Source organism: Eleutherodactylus coqui, chromosome 11 (assembly GCF_035609145.1).
Source record: "Eleutherodactylus coqui strain aEleCoq1 chromosome 11, aEleCoq1.hap1, whole genome shotgun sequence".
In the NCBI taxonomy this organism is placed as follows: domain Eukaryota; kingdom Metazoa; phylum Chordata; class Amphibia; order Anura; family Eleutherodactylidae; genus Eleutherodactylus; species Eleutherodactylus coqui.
In genome coordinates, this window is record NC_089847.1 from 136,648,140 (window position 1) to 136,666,634 (window position 18,495).

General features: G+C 45.7%; 1 protein-coding gene across 6 annotated transcripts in view; it reads left to right on the forward strand.

Annotated features, from left to right (window-relative positions):
* The window catches only part of ANO5 (anoctamin 5), an 83,731-nt gene extending 69,602 nt beyond the window's left edge, over positions 1 to 14,129 (forward strand). For 5 of the 6 annotated variants that reach the window (XM_066583602.1, XM_066583606.1, XM_066583604.1 and 2 more), the window contains 8 exons: positions 4,477 to 4,699; positions 6,189 to 6,358; positions 6,677 to 6,774; positions 7,112 to 7,242; positions 8,439 to 8,644; positions 9,934 to 10,115; positions 11,153 to 11,258; positions 11,492 to 14,129. In XM_066583602.1, the coding sequence (XP_066439699.1) occupies positions 4,477 to 4,699; positions 6,189 to 6,358; positions 6,677 to 6,774; positions 7,112 to 7,242; positions 8,439 to 8,644; positions 9,934 to 10,115; positions 11,153 to 11,258; positions 11,492 to 11,716 (1,341 nt within the window). In that variant the 3' untranslated portion in view covers positions 11,717 to 14,129. Of the gene's footprint in view, positions 1 to 284; positions 360 to 4,476; positions 4,700 to 6,188; positions 6,359 to 6,676; positions 6,775 to 7,111; positions 7,243 to 8,438; positions 8,645 to 9,933; positions 10,116 to 11,152; positions 11,259 to 11,491 lie in introns of all 6 variants that reach the window. The other variant, XM_066583603.1, reaches the window with a different exon arrangement.
* The last annotated feature ends 4,366 nt before the right edge of the window (positions 14,130 to 18,495 follow it).

Here is an 18,495-nt window from a genome sequence, read left to right on the forward strand (position 1 = left end):
TACCAGGCAGGGGCAATAGATTTGCTTTACTACCAGGCAGGAGCTATAGGCCCGCTCTGCTCTAGTAATAGTCCTGGAAAGTTAGGAGTAAACCAGGCGGATTGGACTATTTCATACCTCGTAGTATCAGATGAGCCGGTTCGGCTCTGGCCTCAGGAGCAGGATGGTCTCTGCCGCTTCTTCCTCCGCACATCGCCTGCTGACGTCTTATGTTCTCCTTATTTTGGGTGTGAGCGTCTTTACTTCGTGGTGAATCGCGGCCTTGCTTGCTTTGACTGTTTCAGGAAATGGAGCCTTACTTGCCCTTAACTAGCAAGGCGGCGCGGTTCTGCTTCTCTGGAGCCACGGTGCTGTTCTGGGTGAGCATCTCTACCTCTAATACTTCCCTAACCTGGGTTTGTGGTGCCGTGTCTTCTACTCCCCTCCTCTGTGGACACCTGTCTGCTTCCTCACGCTTCTTGTCTTAACACACAATTACACGCCAATTACGTAGATGTTTTGGTGACCCGGTATAACCCTGTCGGAGCCGTAGGGGCCACGTGTGTCAGCGGGCCCCATATTCAAGGTTTGTCGAAGTCATGTAGGATACGCTTATGGATGTCACTTTATGCCACTGCGGATGCCAGAATGACAAGGCTGTATGTGAGATCCGATGATCTGACTTCCACTTTAAGGCTAATTTCACACGGGTGAGGGCATTACCTCGGCCCGAAATCACCAGCATGCAATGTCCCTGCGAATGCGAGGCGTTCTTGTGCTAACACCTCACATGAAGCTGCAGCGAAGGACCGCAGACTGATCCATTGTTTTCAATGGGAAACCTTGCGTCGTGCAACTCGCACGTTGTGTGATGCTTTGTCGGCCCCATTGAAAACAATAGGTGAGGCGTTCCGAGGGAACGGCCAAAGATGGGACATGCTGCAATCTTTCCCCGCATCACATAACGCCCAGAGTTGTCAGATGTCACGAGCAGAAAATCCTCTCTATTATGTAGGATTACGTGGTTACAGCTGGACAACGTTTCATGCTGCAAACTGGGCACTTCCTCAGTTCAGTGCTGATGTGATGAAGCAGCAGTGCGGAGCCTGAGACGACCAACTGTAACTGTGTAATAAAGATGGTGTTCTGCTCGCTATATGTGACGGCGCCGACCAGCCTTCCATCCTCTTCCTACGCAGTGATGGCAGCGCGGCTCCTCTAGCCCGTCTGCCTCATGTGCAGCAACATAACAGGAGCATGTATCTGCTGCCCCACCTGCTGCTGCACATACAGATTACTTGTTTGCCTTTTCTTGGTCTTACTTTAGTGCCGTGTCAGAGGAGCGGGTAAGGAGGGTCGCTTTAACCCCTTAGTGACGGCCCCATTGTGTTTTTACGTCCTCCCTTTGCAGGATGTGTATGGAGGGAGATAGCACAGCTATCTCCCTCCATAGAGCACGGGCGGCAGCTGTTTATTACAGCTGACACTTGCGGGCAATAGCCACAATCGGTCATTAGGCTGATCGCGGCTATTAACCCTTTAAATGCCACTGTCAATTCTGACAGCGACATTTAAATCCCCCGAACAATGTTCGGGGGTCCTGTACAGCCCCCCGCAGTGAGATTGGGGGAGCTGTGCAGGTGTCATGGCAGCCGGGGGCCTTCTAAAAGGCCCCAGGGCTGCCTTGGGAGACTACCTATCAAGCCATCCCCGTGGGGTGGCTTGATAGACTGCCTATCAAAAAGCAGTATGACGTAATGCTGTGGCATTACGTCATACTGCAGGAGCGATCAAAGCATCGCTGGTTGTGGTCCTCTAACAGGACTAAAAGAAAGGGTAAAAATAAGAACAAAAAAGTTTTACTAATTATTTAAAAAAAAAACTAGTAAAAGTTGAAAAAAAAAACCTTTTGCCATATTTGCAATAAAAAAATCAAAATAATAAACCAAAAATATGTGTTTGATATCGCTGCGTCCGTAAAAGTCCGATCTATCAATCCGACACCGGAGGTATAACCTCCACCACGCTGCGTGACGCTACCTGTAGTTTTCGGCTCTGCATCAGTTTGTAGTAACATTGGGTTATGTTCACACACAGCAGAATAACGCAAATCTGCAGCGATGCAGCCGCACAATACACGTGACATGCAGGGTTTGTAGCCGTTAGAGCTGCGGATTTAACCCCATGCACTGATGAGAGTGAAGACCGCAGTGAAAATCTGCAGCTCCCCACAGGAATATTGGGATTTGCGTTCAGAGTTTTGCCCCTACAAGTGGATGAGGTTTAGGAAACGTCCGTGTACAAGCCTCCTGCTGTAAACTGCGGCACGTCTGACCGGCGGTTGGTGATGAAACCTCTGACTGATCCCGGGGGCCGCAGAATCACCAAGATGATAGGAACCGTAATAATTCAATGGAACATTTACACTTCTATCAAAAACACAAAGATACATTGATGAATCCAGCCAGGGAATAGGAGGAGCGAGCGGCCATATGGGTCATGCCGGGTCACAAAACATGGCGGGGACTGGATGTAACACATTGTCAGGATGGTGATATTCACTGTGTATGAGAGTCAGCTGTGAGACCATTGCATAACATTAAATCTATCTATCTCCTATCTATCTATCTATCTATCTATCTATCTATCTATCTATCCATCTCCTATCTATCTTTCCATCTCCTATCTATCTATCTATCTATCTATCTATCTATCTATCTATCTATCTATCTATCCATCTCCTATCTATCTATCCATCTCCTATCTATCTCCTATCTATCTATCTCCTATCTATCCATCTCCTATCTATCTCCTATCTATCCATCTCCTATCTATCTCCTATCTATCCATCTCCTATCTATCTATCTATCTATCTCCTATCTATCTATCTATCTGTCTGTCTCATATCTGTCTCATATCTGTCTCATATCGATCTCATATCTATCTATCTATCTATCTATCTCATACCTATAAATCTATCGTTCTATCTATGGTCATATCTATTTATCTATGTTATATCTATCTCTCTCATACCTATCTATTTATCTATGGTCCTATCTATCTATCTATCTCTCTCTCTCTCTCTCATATCTATCTATCTATCGTTCTATCTATGGTCATATCTATTTATGGTCATAGGTATCTATCTGTCTATGGTCATATCTATCTTTCTCATATCTATCTCTCTCTCTCTAATATCTATCTTTTTATCTATGGTCATATCTATCTATCTATCTTATATCTATCTCATATCTATCTATCTATCTATCTATCTATCTATCTATCTATCTATCTATCTATCTATCTATCTATCTATCTATCTATCTCCTATCTATCTATCTCCTATCTATCTATCTCCTATCTATCTATCTCCTATCTATCTATCTCCTATCTATCTATCTCCTATCTATCTATCTCCTATCTATCTATCTCCTATCTATCTATCTCCTATCTATCTATCTCCTATCTATCTATCTCCTATCTATCCATCTCCTATCTATCTATCTCCTATCTATCCATCTCCTATCTATCTCCTATCTATCTATCTCCTATCTATCTATCTATCTATCTCCTATCTATCTATCTCCTATCTATCTATCTATCTGTCTGTCTCATATCTGTCTCATATCTGTCTCATATCTATCTATCTATCTATCTATCTCATACCTATAAATCTATCGTTCTATCTATGGTCATATCTATTTATCTATGTTATATCTATCTCTCTCATACCTATCTATTTATCTATGGTCCTATCTATCTATCTATCTCTCTCTCTCATATCTATCTATCTATCGTTCTATCTATGGTCATATCTATTTATGGTCATAGGTATCTATCTGTCTATGGTCATATCTATCTTTCTCATATCTATCTCTCTCTCTCTAATATCTATCTTTTTATCTATGGTCATATCTATCTATCTATCTCATATCTATATTTCTATCGTTCTATCTATGGTCATATCTATTTATCTCATATCAATCTATTTATCTATTGTCATATCTATCTATCCCTTATCTATATATCTCAGGTCATATCTATCTATCTCTTATCTATTGTTCTATCTATGGTCATATCTATCTATCTCCTATCTATCTCATATCTATTTATCTATCTCATATCTATCTATCTCATATCCATTTATCTATGGTCATATCTATCTATCTATGGTCATATCTATCTATCTATGGTCATATCTATCTATCTATCCATCCATCCATCCATCCATCCATCCATCCATCTCCTATCTATCTGTCATCTAGCTCTTTCATAGCATTTGAGATAATTGCCTTACATTAAGATCTATCTATGTACCCACCTGATAGCGCCCTCCTTGCTCTCTGTACCTCATTGCTCTCCATCTATCTTCTCTCTGTTTCTTTTACCTCTCCTCTCACATCTGGGTATACAGATGTAACGCCCCGTGTTGTAGGTGTTACATTTCTTAGATGCATCATTGGTCACCATAAACCTTCTATCTTGTGCCCTCTGTAGATCTCCCTAATCATAGCCAGCATGATTGCGGTTATAGTCTATCGGTTGGCGGTCTATGCTGCATTTGCCAGCGTCATGGAGAACAACCACAGCCTGGAGCCCATCAGCGGGCTGCTAACCCCTCAGCTGGCCACCTCGGTGACCGCCTCCTGCCTGAACTTCATCATGATCATGATTCTCAACTTCTTGTATGAGCGGGTGGCTGTCTGGATTACCGACATGGGTAAGAGGGCAGAGGGAACCGAATGCCATTGCTGCTGCTTCTATAGAGAGAAGGCTCGCACAGGGCCAGGCGGGAATTAGATGATATTGTTTTCAACGTAATTAGTCCCCACCATGCACGTCCTCGTCCCATCACAGCGCTGACTATTCGCCCCCTAATACTCTGCGCCACTTTCCACAAAGACTTGAAAAAACGGATAGTTCCTCCCCTCTCAGCGTTCCAGTTTTCTCCCCCCTTTTATTGTTTTTATGCCACAGACATCGTTGGTGCGTGCCCAGTAATGCCCCAACCAATAGACTTGATTATCAACCGCTGATCTTTATGATTAACCCTTCCAATGCTGATCTTAGGGCTGACAAATGGCTGGGCTTCCTTTATCGTTGCCCGACAGCCTCAGCATTGGGCTTCTGAGTCTGATGCTTTTATACTGACCACTTGGGGCCTATAAAAGGCCTCCAGGCATGTCCAGAAGTAGTGCATGGCCTAAAGAATGACCTAACAGACACCAGGACATTTTTTATGTGCAGGCAGCTATAGAATGTCATCTAGAAAAATTACTCTCTAAGTTAGTTTTAAAAGATACATTTTAAGTGTAGCTAACATTTCAAATGACTTTTCACAATAAGCGACGGTCTGTGTACATGAGGAATAACACCATATCTGGCCATTATATGGCTTGTATCTTGCATCTATCACCATTGCTGTCCTCTGATTATCAGTTTTCTGAGACCTGGTGGGTGTAGACTACTGCTATGATGTCATCTACACACTGCGCAGGGAGAAAACAGTAGATTCTGCTTCCTAACTCTTTGCAACACACACAAACCTGTCATCAAGAGGTAGGACACCAGAGAAGTACTGAGCAGTGGAGATGTGATTTCCAGTAGCCATAACTCCATAAACAATCAGCTGCTATTACCTGCAGGCCAGTCTTTGTGAATACCCTTTCACATGGGCCGACAATCGTGCACAAGTGTTTGTATGAACGCCCGTTTTCCTGACTGTCGGCCCGTGTAAAGCTGCAGTCACTCAGCTGATGAATGTTCTGTCGTCGACTGACTGCATTCTTTTGTGCAGCCGGGGAAAAAGTAATTGTTGTTGGTTGTACATCTACCTATTTGAACAGGGGATGTGCTGCTGATGGCAATGATGAACAATGCAATGAGTGATCACCCCCCTCCTCTACCTGAGACTTGATTGACAGTGTGCGGTGGGGACCACCCACTTGACACATTCAAAGGTAACAAAGCCAACTTTAAGGAAAGACAGGATGGAGGACGGGCGTGAGCAGGGAGAAAGGAAGAGCAAAGAGGGGCTGCAATCGCACAGGACACAATAAGTATTCTTTAGGGACAACGCCAATTTGGGGCTTTTGTATAGAACAATATGAAATCAGTGTGTTGGCGCATTACTGAAACTTTACTGTAAAACTCAATGTCTGAATGTTACTTCTGGGTAATTGGGTGCCATCTTTTTCCTTCATAACCAGAAATCCCCAGAACTCACCTGGAGTACGAGAACCGGCTCACTATGAAAATGTTCCTCTTCCAGTTCGTCAACTACTACTCTTCTTGTTTCTATGTGGCTTTCTTCAAGGGGAAGTTTGTTGGCTATCCCAGCAACTACACTTATATGTTCAATAGCTGGCGTAACGAGGAGGTGAGTCATGTGACCATTCCTACGCCCACCAGACCTGGGTCGGATCTCTCATGTCAATCTCCGTAGGACAGCGGGGAGAGGGTTAATGGGCTGTATAGTCATTCCTAACAGGCCAACATTCTTTAAACCAGGCACTCCCTTATATGGTGCCCGTAGAAGCTGCGTCTATGGGTGTAAACCTACCCTAAGTGTGCAGTGAATTGGACCTCCGCTAAACTAGACAATGAGCCGTCGTCCTGGGAATGGGTTGGGGATCCCTTGTAGTACTGGCCAATGTCCGAAGTATGGCAGCCGCATTACATGTTGTTTCTCCCGCAGTGTGACCCCGCTGGTTGTCTGATAGAACTCACCACGCAGCTCACTATTGTCATGGCTGGGAAGCAGATATGGGGAAATGTGCAGGAGGCCTTTGTTCCGTAAGTAAATCCGCCGGTCAGCTCTATACAGTAAAAATTCCTTAAATCTGGAATAATTGGTGCCTGGTATGTGCCGGATTAAAAGATGTTCTATATTATCAGATGTTTGTAGCAAAGTGTAAAAGATGGATGTTCAGTGTAAATCTGAAGATTTCCTGGTGGAATTTTGTGAAATTCCAAGTTATATTGCATTTTTGAGGTGGAAATCATTTCTTCCTTATGCTATTTTTTTTGCTTAACAGACGCCATTTATCAAAACGTGTTGCATACATCAGTGTACGAAATTTATTATTACTAGATTTTTTTTCTCAATCCTCAACATTTCTGTATCGAGCAGGTATATCTGGAACTGGTGGAGAAGTAGAAAAGCCAGAAACAGTCCAGAGAATTTGTACAGCCGATGGGAGCAGGACTTTGACCTGCAGTCCTTTGGACAGATGGGACTTTTCTACGAATATCTTGAAATGGGTAAGACAAACGGAGAGCAAATCTGTAATTACTGTTTATTTTTTCTTTTTATCTTGTCTTTTTATTCAAGAATGTAATTACTAATGTGAAAATTATCCTTATATACAAACATATGACTACTGTAATACTGCCCCCTATGTACAAGAATATAACTCCTATAATACTGTCCCCTATGTACAAGAATATAACTACTATAATACTGCCCCCTATGTACAAGAATATAACTACTATAATAGTGCTCCTATGTACAAGAATATAACTACTATAATACTGCCTCCTATGTACAAGAATATAACTGCTATAATACTGCCCCCTATGTACAAGAATATAACTACTATAATACTGCTCCGATGTACAAGAATAGAACTACTATAATACTGCTCCTATGTACAAGAATATAACTACTATAATACTGCCCCCTATGTACAAGAATATAACTACTATAATACTGCTCCGATGTACAAGAATAGAACTACTATAATACTGCTCCTATGTACAAGAATATAACTACTATAATACTGCCCCCTATGTACAAGAATATAACTACTATAATACTGCCTCCTATGTACAAGAATATAACTACTATAATACTGCCTCCTATGTACAAGAATATAACTACTATAATACTGCCCCCTATGTACAAGAATATAACTACTATAATACTGCCCCCTATGTACAAGAATATAACTACTATAATACTGCCTCCTATGTACAAGAATATAACTACTATAATACTGCCCCCTATGTACAAGAATATAACTACTATAATACTGCCCCCTATGTATAAGAATATAACTAGTATAATACTGCCTGCTATGTACAAGAATATAACTACTATAATACTGCCCCCTATGTACAAGAATATAACTACTATAATACTGCCCCCTATGTACAAGAATATAACTACTATAATACTGCCCCCTATGTACAAGAATATAACTACTATAATACTGCCTGCTATGTACAAGAATATAACTACTATAATACTGCCCACTATGTACAAGAATATAACTGCTATAATACTGCCCCCTATGTACAAGAATATAACTACTATAATACTGCCCCCTATGTACAGGAATATAACTACTATAATACTGCCCCCTATGGAATACTATATTTAGAGGTATCTACATGACACATGCGGTTGTGACGTTCAGTAATAATCTGTAGATCTGATACCAAGTCTTCTCTTCTAGTGATCCAGTTTGGGTTCATCACTCTGTTCGTCGCCTCCTTCCCTTTGGCTCCGCTTCTCGCTCTCCTGAATAACATCTTGGAGATCCGTGTTGATTCGTGGAAATTGACGACTCAGTTCAGAAGGGGTTTTGCAGCGAAGGCTCACAGCATTGGGGTCTGGCAGGAAATCCTGAATGCCATGGCCGTATTATCAGTCGTAACCAATGTGAGTGCAGCGGACCGACTCGGGGGGGCTTCAAGTTCATTCTCCACATTCTCTCTTTCATGGATTGGGCACATCACGACAAGCGCTGGGCCCTCCTGTCTCAGAACAAATTACGCGGTCCTGATCTAATGCCCAGATTGTCCAAATATATATATTTTGCCTTGAAGCCCCTCTGTCTTCTGGCACTAGCTCCTGTGGTTGATTGTTGGCTTTGTATACAAATGTCTATAAAGGGAACTTGTCACCTGTAAGCATCATATATAAGTTATGGTGCTTATAGGATGTGTCCCGTGGAGTTTGGGGGTGACACTTTTAAACTTGGGGCCCTTTTACACGCGCAGATCACCATTTACATCCTCACTGGATCACGGGAATCTGAATGATCGTCGGTCAGTGTAAATACCTGCACAATCTATTTGTTTGCTTATCGTTCATTCAGTTCATGGAGGTATAAAAACTGAATGACGATCGGCCCGTGTAAACAGGAAGCTCCTCTATGAACGATGGAACAGTCTGCCCCCATTCACTGAGCGACGATCACTCCTGTGTAAAAGGGCAGTAACGATTACCGTTGAGACGACCTGTCGGGCATCGGTGCCATGTGGAAGGGCCCTCACTGGGCACCTCTGTTTCACAGGGAAGTCGGTGCTCTGTCTGTCAGTATGATTCTTCGTTCTGTCCATTCGCATGCACTCGCTTAGAGAACAGTAGATTGCACGGACTGAAGGACAAGTCCCGCAGAGAGACGGAGCGCCGACATCCCAAGGTAACGGCGCCGGAACGGGAAGCCTGGTAAGTGTAAAGGTTACACTGCCGGAGTTGGCAGCTACCTATCCTGCAGGCGACCTGCCCTGCACCCAGGAGGGGACATATTCCTCTTGAATTCTTCTTTTCTCTCCTCCAGTGACATCCTTGTTTACATCCACAGGCTGTACAAACGTCATCTTACTCATAGCTGAGGGTTTGCTACAATTGTATCCAGCCTGGACAGTCCTCAGTGATCTCTCCTTGTAGTTTTCTACATTGCATCAGTGTGGATAAGATGTATCATTCTGATGCTGAACCCAGTGAATTGTCTAGACTAGATACAATTATAGCTAATCAGGGGTTTTGCTTAAAATTGCTGAAAAATACGACGTCACAGGTTCTCTGTCTCTACATGTAAACCTACGTTATCATTCACTAACAGCAAGCAGAGATCTTGAGAACGGCAAGTAATTGCATCGGTGTAATGTTTATTTTGTATACTTCCCGTCGGACTGTTTTTGACATGCTTCTCTCTGTTTCAGGCTTTCATTGTGGCTTTCACCTCTGACATGATCCCACGCTTGGTCTACTATTACGCCTACTCCGATAACGAGGTGTATCCCATGTCGGGGTACATTAACAGCAGCCTCTCCATGTTTCAGGTTTCTGATTTTAATAATAGGAGCATGCCGCTGGAAAATGAGATGAACGTCACATTGTGCAGGTTTGTGGCCTTGTGCTTAAATCAGAAGGTGTCTTTATGGGTGGCTTCCTTCACAAAAGCTGGGCTTTATCTCATATTGTGTGTTAGCAGGCGGGGCGATGCAAATACGTTCTCTTTGTGGCCCACTGTGTCTTCAGATCCACTGCTTCATACTCCAGCGCTGGTAGCCAACCTAAGAACAACTTCCACAGTTTCATGGAGTTAGCCTGTAAGGCCGGCTTCACACGACCGGGTCGGACTCCGCATGTGGGATTCCGTCTGTGAGTCCGACCAGTCACCCCTGCACACCTCTGGTTTCTGCGTTGTGTATGACCGCGGCGGCTTATCGTCTGTCATACGCAATGCAGATTTTTTTGTTTTCAATATTTGTATTACCCGCGCCATCACTTAGCGATGACGCAGATACCCACAGCAATTACACCATGTCAATGGCGTATGGGCGACGGGTGGGACATAGTCCGTCCGCGTGGAGTTTGCAGCAAAATAGAGCATGCTGCGATTTGTCCTCCACTCATGGAATACGCAATTTAAGTTCACGAGCGTGAGCGAAAAACCAAAAGTACATGCCTCTCAATGTGTGCGATTAGCTGTGGATATCGATCGCAGATTCCGCAATAGGAATCGGGTCGTGAAAAGTCAGCCCTATAGTAAGACAATTTCAGTGTAAGAACAGCGCCATCTGCTGGCTAGGTTTACTAATGACTGAGGTGACTAATAGAGATGAGCGAGCATACTCGCTAAGGACAATTACTCGATCAAGCATTGTCCTTAGCGATTACCTGCCCACTCGGAAGAAAATGTTCGGCTGCTGGCGCGGGTGACAGGTGAGTTGCGGCAGTGAGCGGGGGGGGGGGGGGGGGGGGGGGGGGAGGGAGAGAGATCTCCCCGGCCGCTGCCGAATCTTTTCTTCTGAGCGGGCAGGTACTCGCTAAGGGCAATGCTCGATCAAGTAATTGCCCTTAGCGAGTATGCTCGCTCATCTCTAGTGATTAATGCTCAGTGCCTCCACTCTAACATCACTCATTTTATCATCACAGGTACAGAGATTATCGTTACCCTCCAGACCACGAGAAGAAGTATTTACACACCATGCAGTTCTGGCATATACTAGCTGCAAAAATGGCCTTTATCATCATTATGGAGGTATGAGGGGAGCTCCGCCACTCCAAGCCTTTATCCGGGGGGTTACAGCTTTCATGCAGTTTTATCCCGTTCATCAGTAAAGCACTATTACACCTGAAGGCTAGCACATTATCAGGAATACTGGCTGACAACCATCCAGGCTGGCACAATGTCACTCCTGTCAGTTGTCACCCAGCTTTCCGAGAAGTCACCCTAACTTGATGCTCCTTGTCGGTCTCGTTCCTCTCTTTCAGCATGTCGTGTTCGTGGTCAAGTTCTTTGTGGCCTGGCTGATCCCAGACATCCCATCCGACGTGAAGGCCAGAATCAAACGGGAGAAGTACCTGACACAGAAGATTCTTCACGAGTACGAACTCTGCAAGTTACGGCAGAAGCTCGGCGAAAAGAATCAGTGCGCGGAGGTGGCGAAGGAAGTCATAGCCACGGAAGGGAAGGTGCAGCTCTCTGCCATCATGTAGCGGCTCCTATACTGCAACCTGGGACCCTGCGTGTTCAAGCCATATCAAAGACAAAGCCTTGTTCTCCAAGTCACTTCTAGAATGTTGGCGGGCAGAAGAGGGCAGCGAGTGCCTGATTGTAGGATGCCCGTCCAATGTGGCTGCTTCCAGTGCTGGGGCTATGGAGGAATTCAAGGATCCCAGTCCTGCTGTTAGATCACACTGCATTACCTGAGTCCTCAACGTAACCTACCTGCCAGTCGGCTTTCGACAATGGCCGAGGCCTGACGGTATCCAAGAGGCCACAGGACAGGTTTTTTTATTTAAGTTTTTTAATTGAGGTGTATTAATTACAGCTTTTTTTTATTTTACAGACTCCTTTGCTGGGAGTCACATTTTCGCGCTCCTCGCCGGCACCCTGAGTTGCACTTTTATATCCCTCGGTGCTGGTGGAGGTTGTGTCTTAAGGGTTCACCCAAAATATCTGTTGGGATCCTTTGATATTCAGAAGCCTCCATAACTTTTGTTTGTGCTGTGTACATTTTAACCTTTTAAGGACCCAATCATCACACATATCGTCAGCTCGGGTACAAGAGCCAAGTATTACCAGGACATGATCGAGTTTAACATGATTCTCTCCTAAATGCAAACATTTTTGTTTTGCTCTTGTGCACGCTGCTTATCTCGGCTCCGGCAGTCAGGTATTAATCCTTCATCTACCGGTGATAATGAGGATATCTTATTGCGCTGACATCTAGTGGCCAGTGGGAAAACTGCAATATTTCATAATTTATTTTTACAGATTTGAAAACATTAATGCTTTAAAAAAATCACTTTGCTGGTCGTCTCTGATATAGAATAGTCCCTACTTCTAATGTATTCCCTATGCTCCTGTAGTTGAGGTTAAATGTCTTTGGTGGTAAAAGCTCTTCAGGGTGCGTTCACACCTTGCGGAAAGGCTGCCAGAAGGATCTCAGTGCAAACGTTTACTATTTAAGCAAATCATGTTTACATGTAGAGGAAAGAGCGCTGCAGATGGTTTTCTGCTGTAACTCGCAGTTCTGTTAACCCTTTGCAATTCAATTTTGGATTCAGGGTTTCCTAGGGGGCTTTCTCTTTCTGCCATTATACAATGGCACCATCTGCTGGCTAGTGCCAGTACTACAATATGAGACATGCTGGAGAGGCCCCCCCGATCACAGAGCGGCCAGTAATTTACAGTACGAATACCCTGCCGGACGTCTTCTGACATCGAAGCTGTACAGCCTTAAATCAGAATGTCTTTAGACGTCAGACAGTGGATTGGAAAGGGTTAATCCTTTGCAGACATTCTGCAACATGTGAACACACCAAGATTAGAAAAACATGGTTGCTTTCAAAAATGGCGCCACCCTTGTCCATGAGTTGTGTGGTGTTACAGTTCAGCTCCTTTAACATAAAAGGGCCTGAGATGCAATACCACACACAACCTGTGAACAGGGATGGCGCTGTTTCTGGAAGAAAGCAGCCGTGTTATTCTGATCCTGGAAAACCAAATTAAAACAATCCTCCCATCCCGGGACAAAAAGTTTTATCCAAGGGCCAAAGGGGGGGTTACAGTATGTTACTTGCTGTCTATCTGGTCTGTTTCTGTTTACCAAGATGTTCGCCGCAATCTTCTACGTACGTAATGCGCACTGTGCAGAGGTAGCGCGAGGCGCTTCATGCTGCTGTCTGATTGGCCAATGCTAGCAAGGCATGAAGGTAGAGTGCAAGCACAGTCATGACTGACTCCTCAGGGGATGTCACAACATGTTTTTTCGGGGGTGGCTTGCCCTCCCCAGTCATGCTTACCGCCCAGCAAGCTGGGTACTCATTTTACCAACCTCAGAAGGATGGAAGGCTGAGTCAACCTTGAGCCGGCTACCTGAACCATGCGGGATATGAATCCGCAACCTTCAGGTCGTGAGCGAGAGCTACGAGGCTACCAAGGCATAGTATTCAGAAGATTGTGGTGACTGTCTTGGAAGATGGAAACCTGGAAAAGCCAAACCTGAAGGACAATGGCCAGCAGGTAATGTGCCGCCCTCCAGACCCTGGACCCTTCATATGTAGAGCACTAGCTATACCCACAATGTCTGCATCATTATAGTTTTCCGCAGCACATTATGAGGTACATCTTGAGATTTGTTGCCCCATCGTTGCACTCGTGTGGATCCTGTCAGTGTTGGTTTAGAGGATTACGAAATCCAACCGCCTTCCATATGCCGCGCTGTCTGTATGTAGGTCGCAGCTTCCTGAGGCGCCCGCTGGGGGGTTTAGGCAGGAAGTTGCTGCGGATTTACCTTCACCCCTGCCTACCTCTCGGAAGTGCTTTATGTCCTTTTCCTATCTCGATGAAGAAACCTCGTGGGGTATTCCGATTTAATATGTAGAATTTTGTTGTTGTTTTTTTTAAGAAATTTGATAATTTTGATGTTTTTTAGGTTTATGCCGACACCATATGTGTTAGGTGCCTTGTGTGCGAATCCAGTGCTGATGTCTGTTGTACCCGGCGCCGAATCCTAAACCAAGACCTGCGCTGCGCAGAACAACACAGCGGGCCGCGCTCGGCCCCCGGCTTGGAATGTGGGAGCATGATCTCGGATCCTGTCTAGGGGGGTCTTCAGCGACGTGTGGGAGTGGTGGGCTTATGGATTCACACGGGCGACTGCAATGCCTGGCCTACAAACTCCAACCAATATCACGCTTGCAAGCATGTGTTTTTTTTTTTCTTTTTTACCATGTGATTGCGATGTGAGAAAAGCTCTTCGCCTCTCTGCATGCGGAATCTTTATGAGCACCAAAATCACGTTTCAAAAGGAAAAGTTTCTTTAAAAAAATCGCACCCCACTCGCATGGAAGTCGCAGCCCCATAGAAAGTAATGGGCTGTGATTTTTCAATCTGGCAGTCTCAGTGGGAGCGAAGATCATCCATGTAAGTGAATGCTGTGTACACAGTGAGCCCCGCAGCGAGGCCGCTCTGCGTCTCACGGATCTGGCGCGCTTTTCTTGCTCGTGTAAATACAGTCAGTAATAGAGACTTTATTGCAAATTGTCCCTTGTTTTCAACTGTCTGTCCCCCATGGATGGTGATCCCACCTGTAAGATGCGTCACCTGAAGACTATGGACATCGGGACACAATGAAGTATCAGTAAGTAACGTAAACCCACCATTCCCACACGTTTCTAAAGACCCCCCAAAACGCCTTTAAGTTCCCGGAGAACGGAGTAGTTTGTCGGCCTCCCCTCCTTGTAGTGATCTTGAGCCGTCTGACCGTGTACACGTATGCTAGACCCTCGCATGCGGCCGGCCTCCTGGTTTGGTCGCGCGTCGTCTTACACTCCCTCTTTGCAGCAGTTTCCACTCTGGCTGGCTCCAATCAGGAAACCCCCCACTTCTGTGCCCTACGAGCCCCTCCGGGGGCGGCCGCTGTACTGTTCAGTATTTACTCCCTTTATTCAGGTGTCTTGCACTTTTAAAGCATTTCAATCAATGAGCATGATGTTTATAGCGCCCTCATATGGCGGTGTGGGGAAGTGCCACGGATCTATAGCATGTTCCTATTTATGCCTGGAGCTCGTGCGGAGCGACCGCTGTTGTATTGTGCCGCTGATCTTCATGTAGAACTCCCAAAGTGCCTTTTTCGGGGCGTTCCTTGGATAGTGCATTGCCTGTATGTGTTGGCCTGTGAGTCCGGCTTCAATGCTTCTAGATGTTGTCTGAGCTAGAAGGTTCATCTATTGGGGCACAATGAGTTAATAGGGGTCCTCACATCTTACCCTGGCCAATAACTGAGGGACGATCGCTCAAAATGCGTTGCGTCTAAATGTAAAGCCGTCGTTTACTCTTTGTTTGTCGCTCGCTTTCAACCCACATAAAACCATCACGGGATTCTTACTGCGTGTAAAGCGTACAGCGATGGCCGGCGGCGATCTGTCTGTCTGAACGCTCTGCACAAGCGCTGACAACCAGCGGGGACGTCACCCGTTCATGCGGTGCTATAGCCGACAGTCATCCCTGTAAATGAAGCCTGGAGCCCCGTATCTAGTTTGCTTCAAAGACCAGATAATAAAGTCCTTTACATGAGAATTACAGATTGTTGGTCTGAAGACTCTTAATGGTCCACTTTGTAGGATCCTCAGTGTGAGTCGGGGTCACCCTTAATAGACCCCTCTCCGTTTATTCTAAGTCCTGGTTGCCCGGTTGCTATCACTGCAGCTCAGCAGACGCCTCCCTCCGCTCTCATGGTTGAAATGAGTGTATTTAATATTTACATAATTGGTTGTTGATTGGTGATCTGTGCATCCAGCTCAGGGTGGACTGTCTATCTTCCAGGACCGTGTACCCCAACCTGCCGTATACCCCAACCTGCCGTGTACCCCAACCTGCCGTGTACCCCAACCTGCCGTGTACCCCAACCTGCAGCTCCCCAGATTCTGCAAAACTACAGCTTCCAATACCTGAGGAGTCGCAGGTTGGCGCGCTGATGGAGATGCCGCTTACAAGCATCCTCCCTGTAAAGGGGTCGCACCAAAATTGCAAGTTATTCCCTTTCTAGGAGATGACTTACTGATCGACGGGGGTCCCTGCTGATCTTGAGAACAGAGGCCCCCCGCGGTGCTCACTGCAGAGTTACTGTACAACCCGCAGTGAGGAGGAGGCGGAGGGCTTGTCAGCATTAGTGCTCCCATCACTCCCCATGCGGCTGCGGAGACACCTGAGTGGCACTCACTTGGCTATTTCTGTTGGTCCCATTGAAATCAATGGAGTGCCGACCGTGCATGCCAGCGCTCCCTTCATAATGGCGTAACTGTGCGGGGGGAGGGAGGAGCAATACCCGCAGTGACAGGAGAGCGGGACCCAGGACCCCAGTTCTGCAGATCGGTGGGAGTCTCGGCAGTGGGACCCCCTCTGGTAAGTCATCCCGTCCTATTGATAGACGTTGACATGCAGTCTTGGTACAGCCCTTTACTGTTGACTTCTCTTTCTACCCTTCATTAACGGTTTCTGGAATTACTTGTTATCGGACCATAAACTCCGTTTCTCACCCAGCTTTTCCTGCTCCCCGAATTACAATTCTGCCCACTTCTACAAGGTTCCCCCCCACACCTGGTGGACGAGTTATCCGAGGGGGCAACAATCCCCACCGGAGCTCTGATGGTGGTCTGATTACTTCCCACCCAGATAGTGAAGAGAGCGGCTCTAGATCTATCTGGACTGTGTGAGACGCTCGGGGGGCGCCCATAGAGCGCTCCGTATATCAGTGTATATATATGTGTATATATATATATATATATATATATATAATATACAGTATATGTATCTTACATGAAGGTCTATATTTTACTCTATGCACCCGCTCACAATTCTCCTAAGGGAGGCCGACCGCACAGAGGGTTTTGGAACATCCTCAGAATATACTTCCAAAGGCAGACACATTCTGTAGTGTCCACTAGGGGGCACCTATTCGGGTCACTTGGAACCTTCTAGAGCTGCATACGGATGGCCAGTTGGTGGTGACTGCAGAGATTGCAGCGGTCTGCATGTGGGAGGGTAGTGGGCCATTTCTACGAGGACCATCAGTGTTTGAAAAGAATTGACCATGTGAGTACAACACTGCACACCTTGCGGTATATTTACGAAGCATTTCCTGCGCCGGGCTTAGTGTAATTTTCCCCAGTACACGGAAATTCACGCTGGTTCTGGCTAAATTATACTTCTACCTGTCAGTTGGGGCCAAACACTTCTTGGTACAGAAGGCAGAAAAGTTGCAAAGTTTCTGGTCAGGTGAGGCTTGTGACTTCTGTACGCCCGCATTCTGTTGCCTGTCAGCTTCAGACTCGGATGTTCATGCCGCCCGTGGGAAGAAACCCGGAGAAATGGAGCAAATATTACAGAAAATGCCCCAAAGCCTTCTGTGCGGCTCGGATCTAGAACTAATTGTGAGGTTGATTGCGGAGCGTCTGTGGCCCTGGTTTACAATCTCATCACCCCTTGCTGGTGCGTTTTTTAATATATGGTGCAGTCTGTGTTGTTGCCATAGCAACGTCCACATATCAGAATTTTGCATATATTACACAACAGCCATAAACTCCACAGCGCTCCAATCATAGCCAAGACCCAACGGTGACCACACCGGAGCCAAAGGTCTGGAGCAGCCCAAATATCCTCCAGGCGGGGCGTAACCTTAATGACGGTCTCCAAACTCCGGACATCACCCAATATTTACCCACCTGGCTTCACAAAAGCAGCCCTTTTGAATTTGCAGTCCTGTTCCACCATCTTGGATCCAAATCCCGTCCAATTTGGTCCCTTCAAAAGGCAATCCATAATGAATACCAAAGCTTCCGCCATTTTGAACTGGCGGCACCCGATAACACTATATATGGTTTGTCCGCTAGAATACATCGCCGCCAGTCCGTCCCCCCCCCCCCCCCCCCCCCAGCCCGATGTATCACTAACTTACACCGAGGCGTCATGGCTGCCGGCCAACGCCCCGACCGATTTTTAAGCCTTGGCTGTTGTGTATCGATAGTCATTGCGAATATGAAGGAAGCGTTTACCACGACACTATCTTATTTTTTACCAATGATGTCGTTCTGTATTTGATGAACTTTGACCTGTGAATAATTTGTAAATTCCGCCTTTTTACCGGTTATTTTAGTGTTTGTGCCAGTCCGGCCCTGGCCGGTTTTATATTGTGTTCCACGCTGCTTGTATGGAAAAATAAACTTCACTTTAACGCATTTTCAGTGTTTTTGGTGTTAGTTGTGACAAG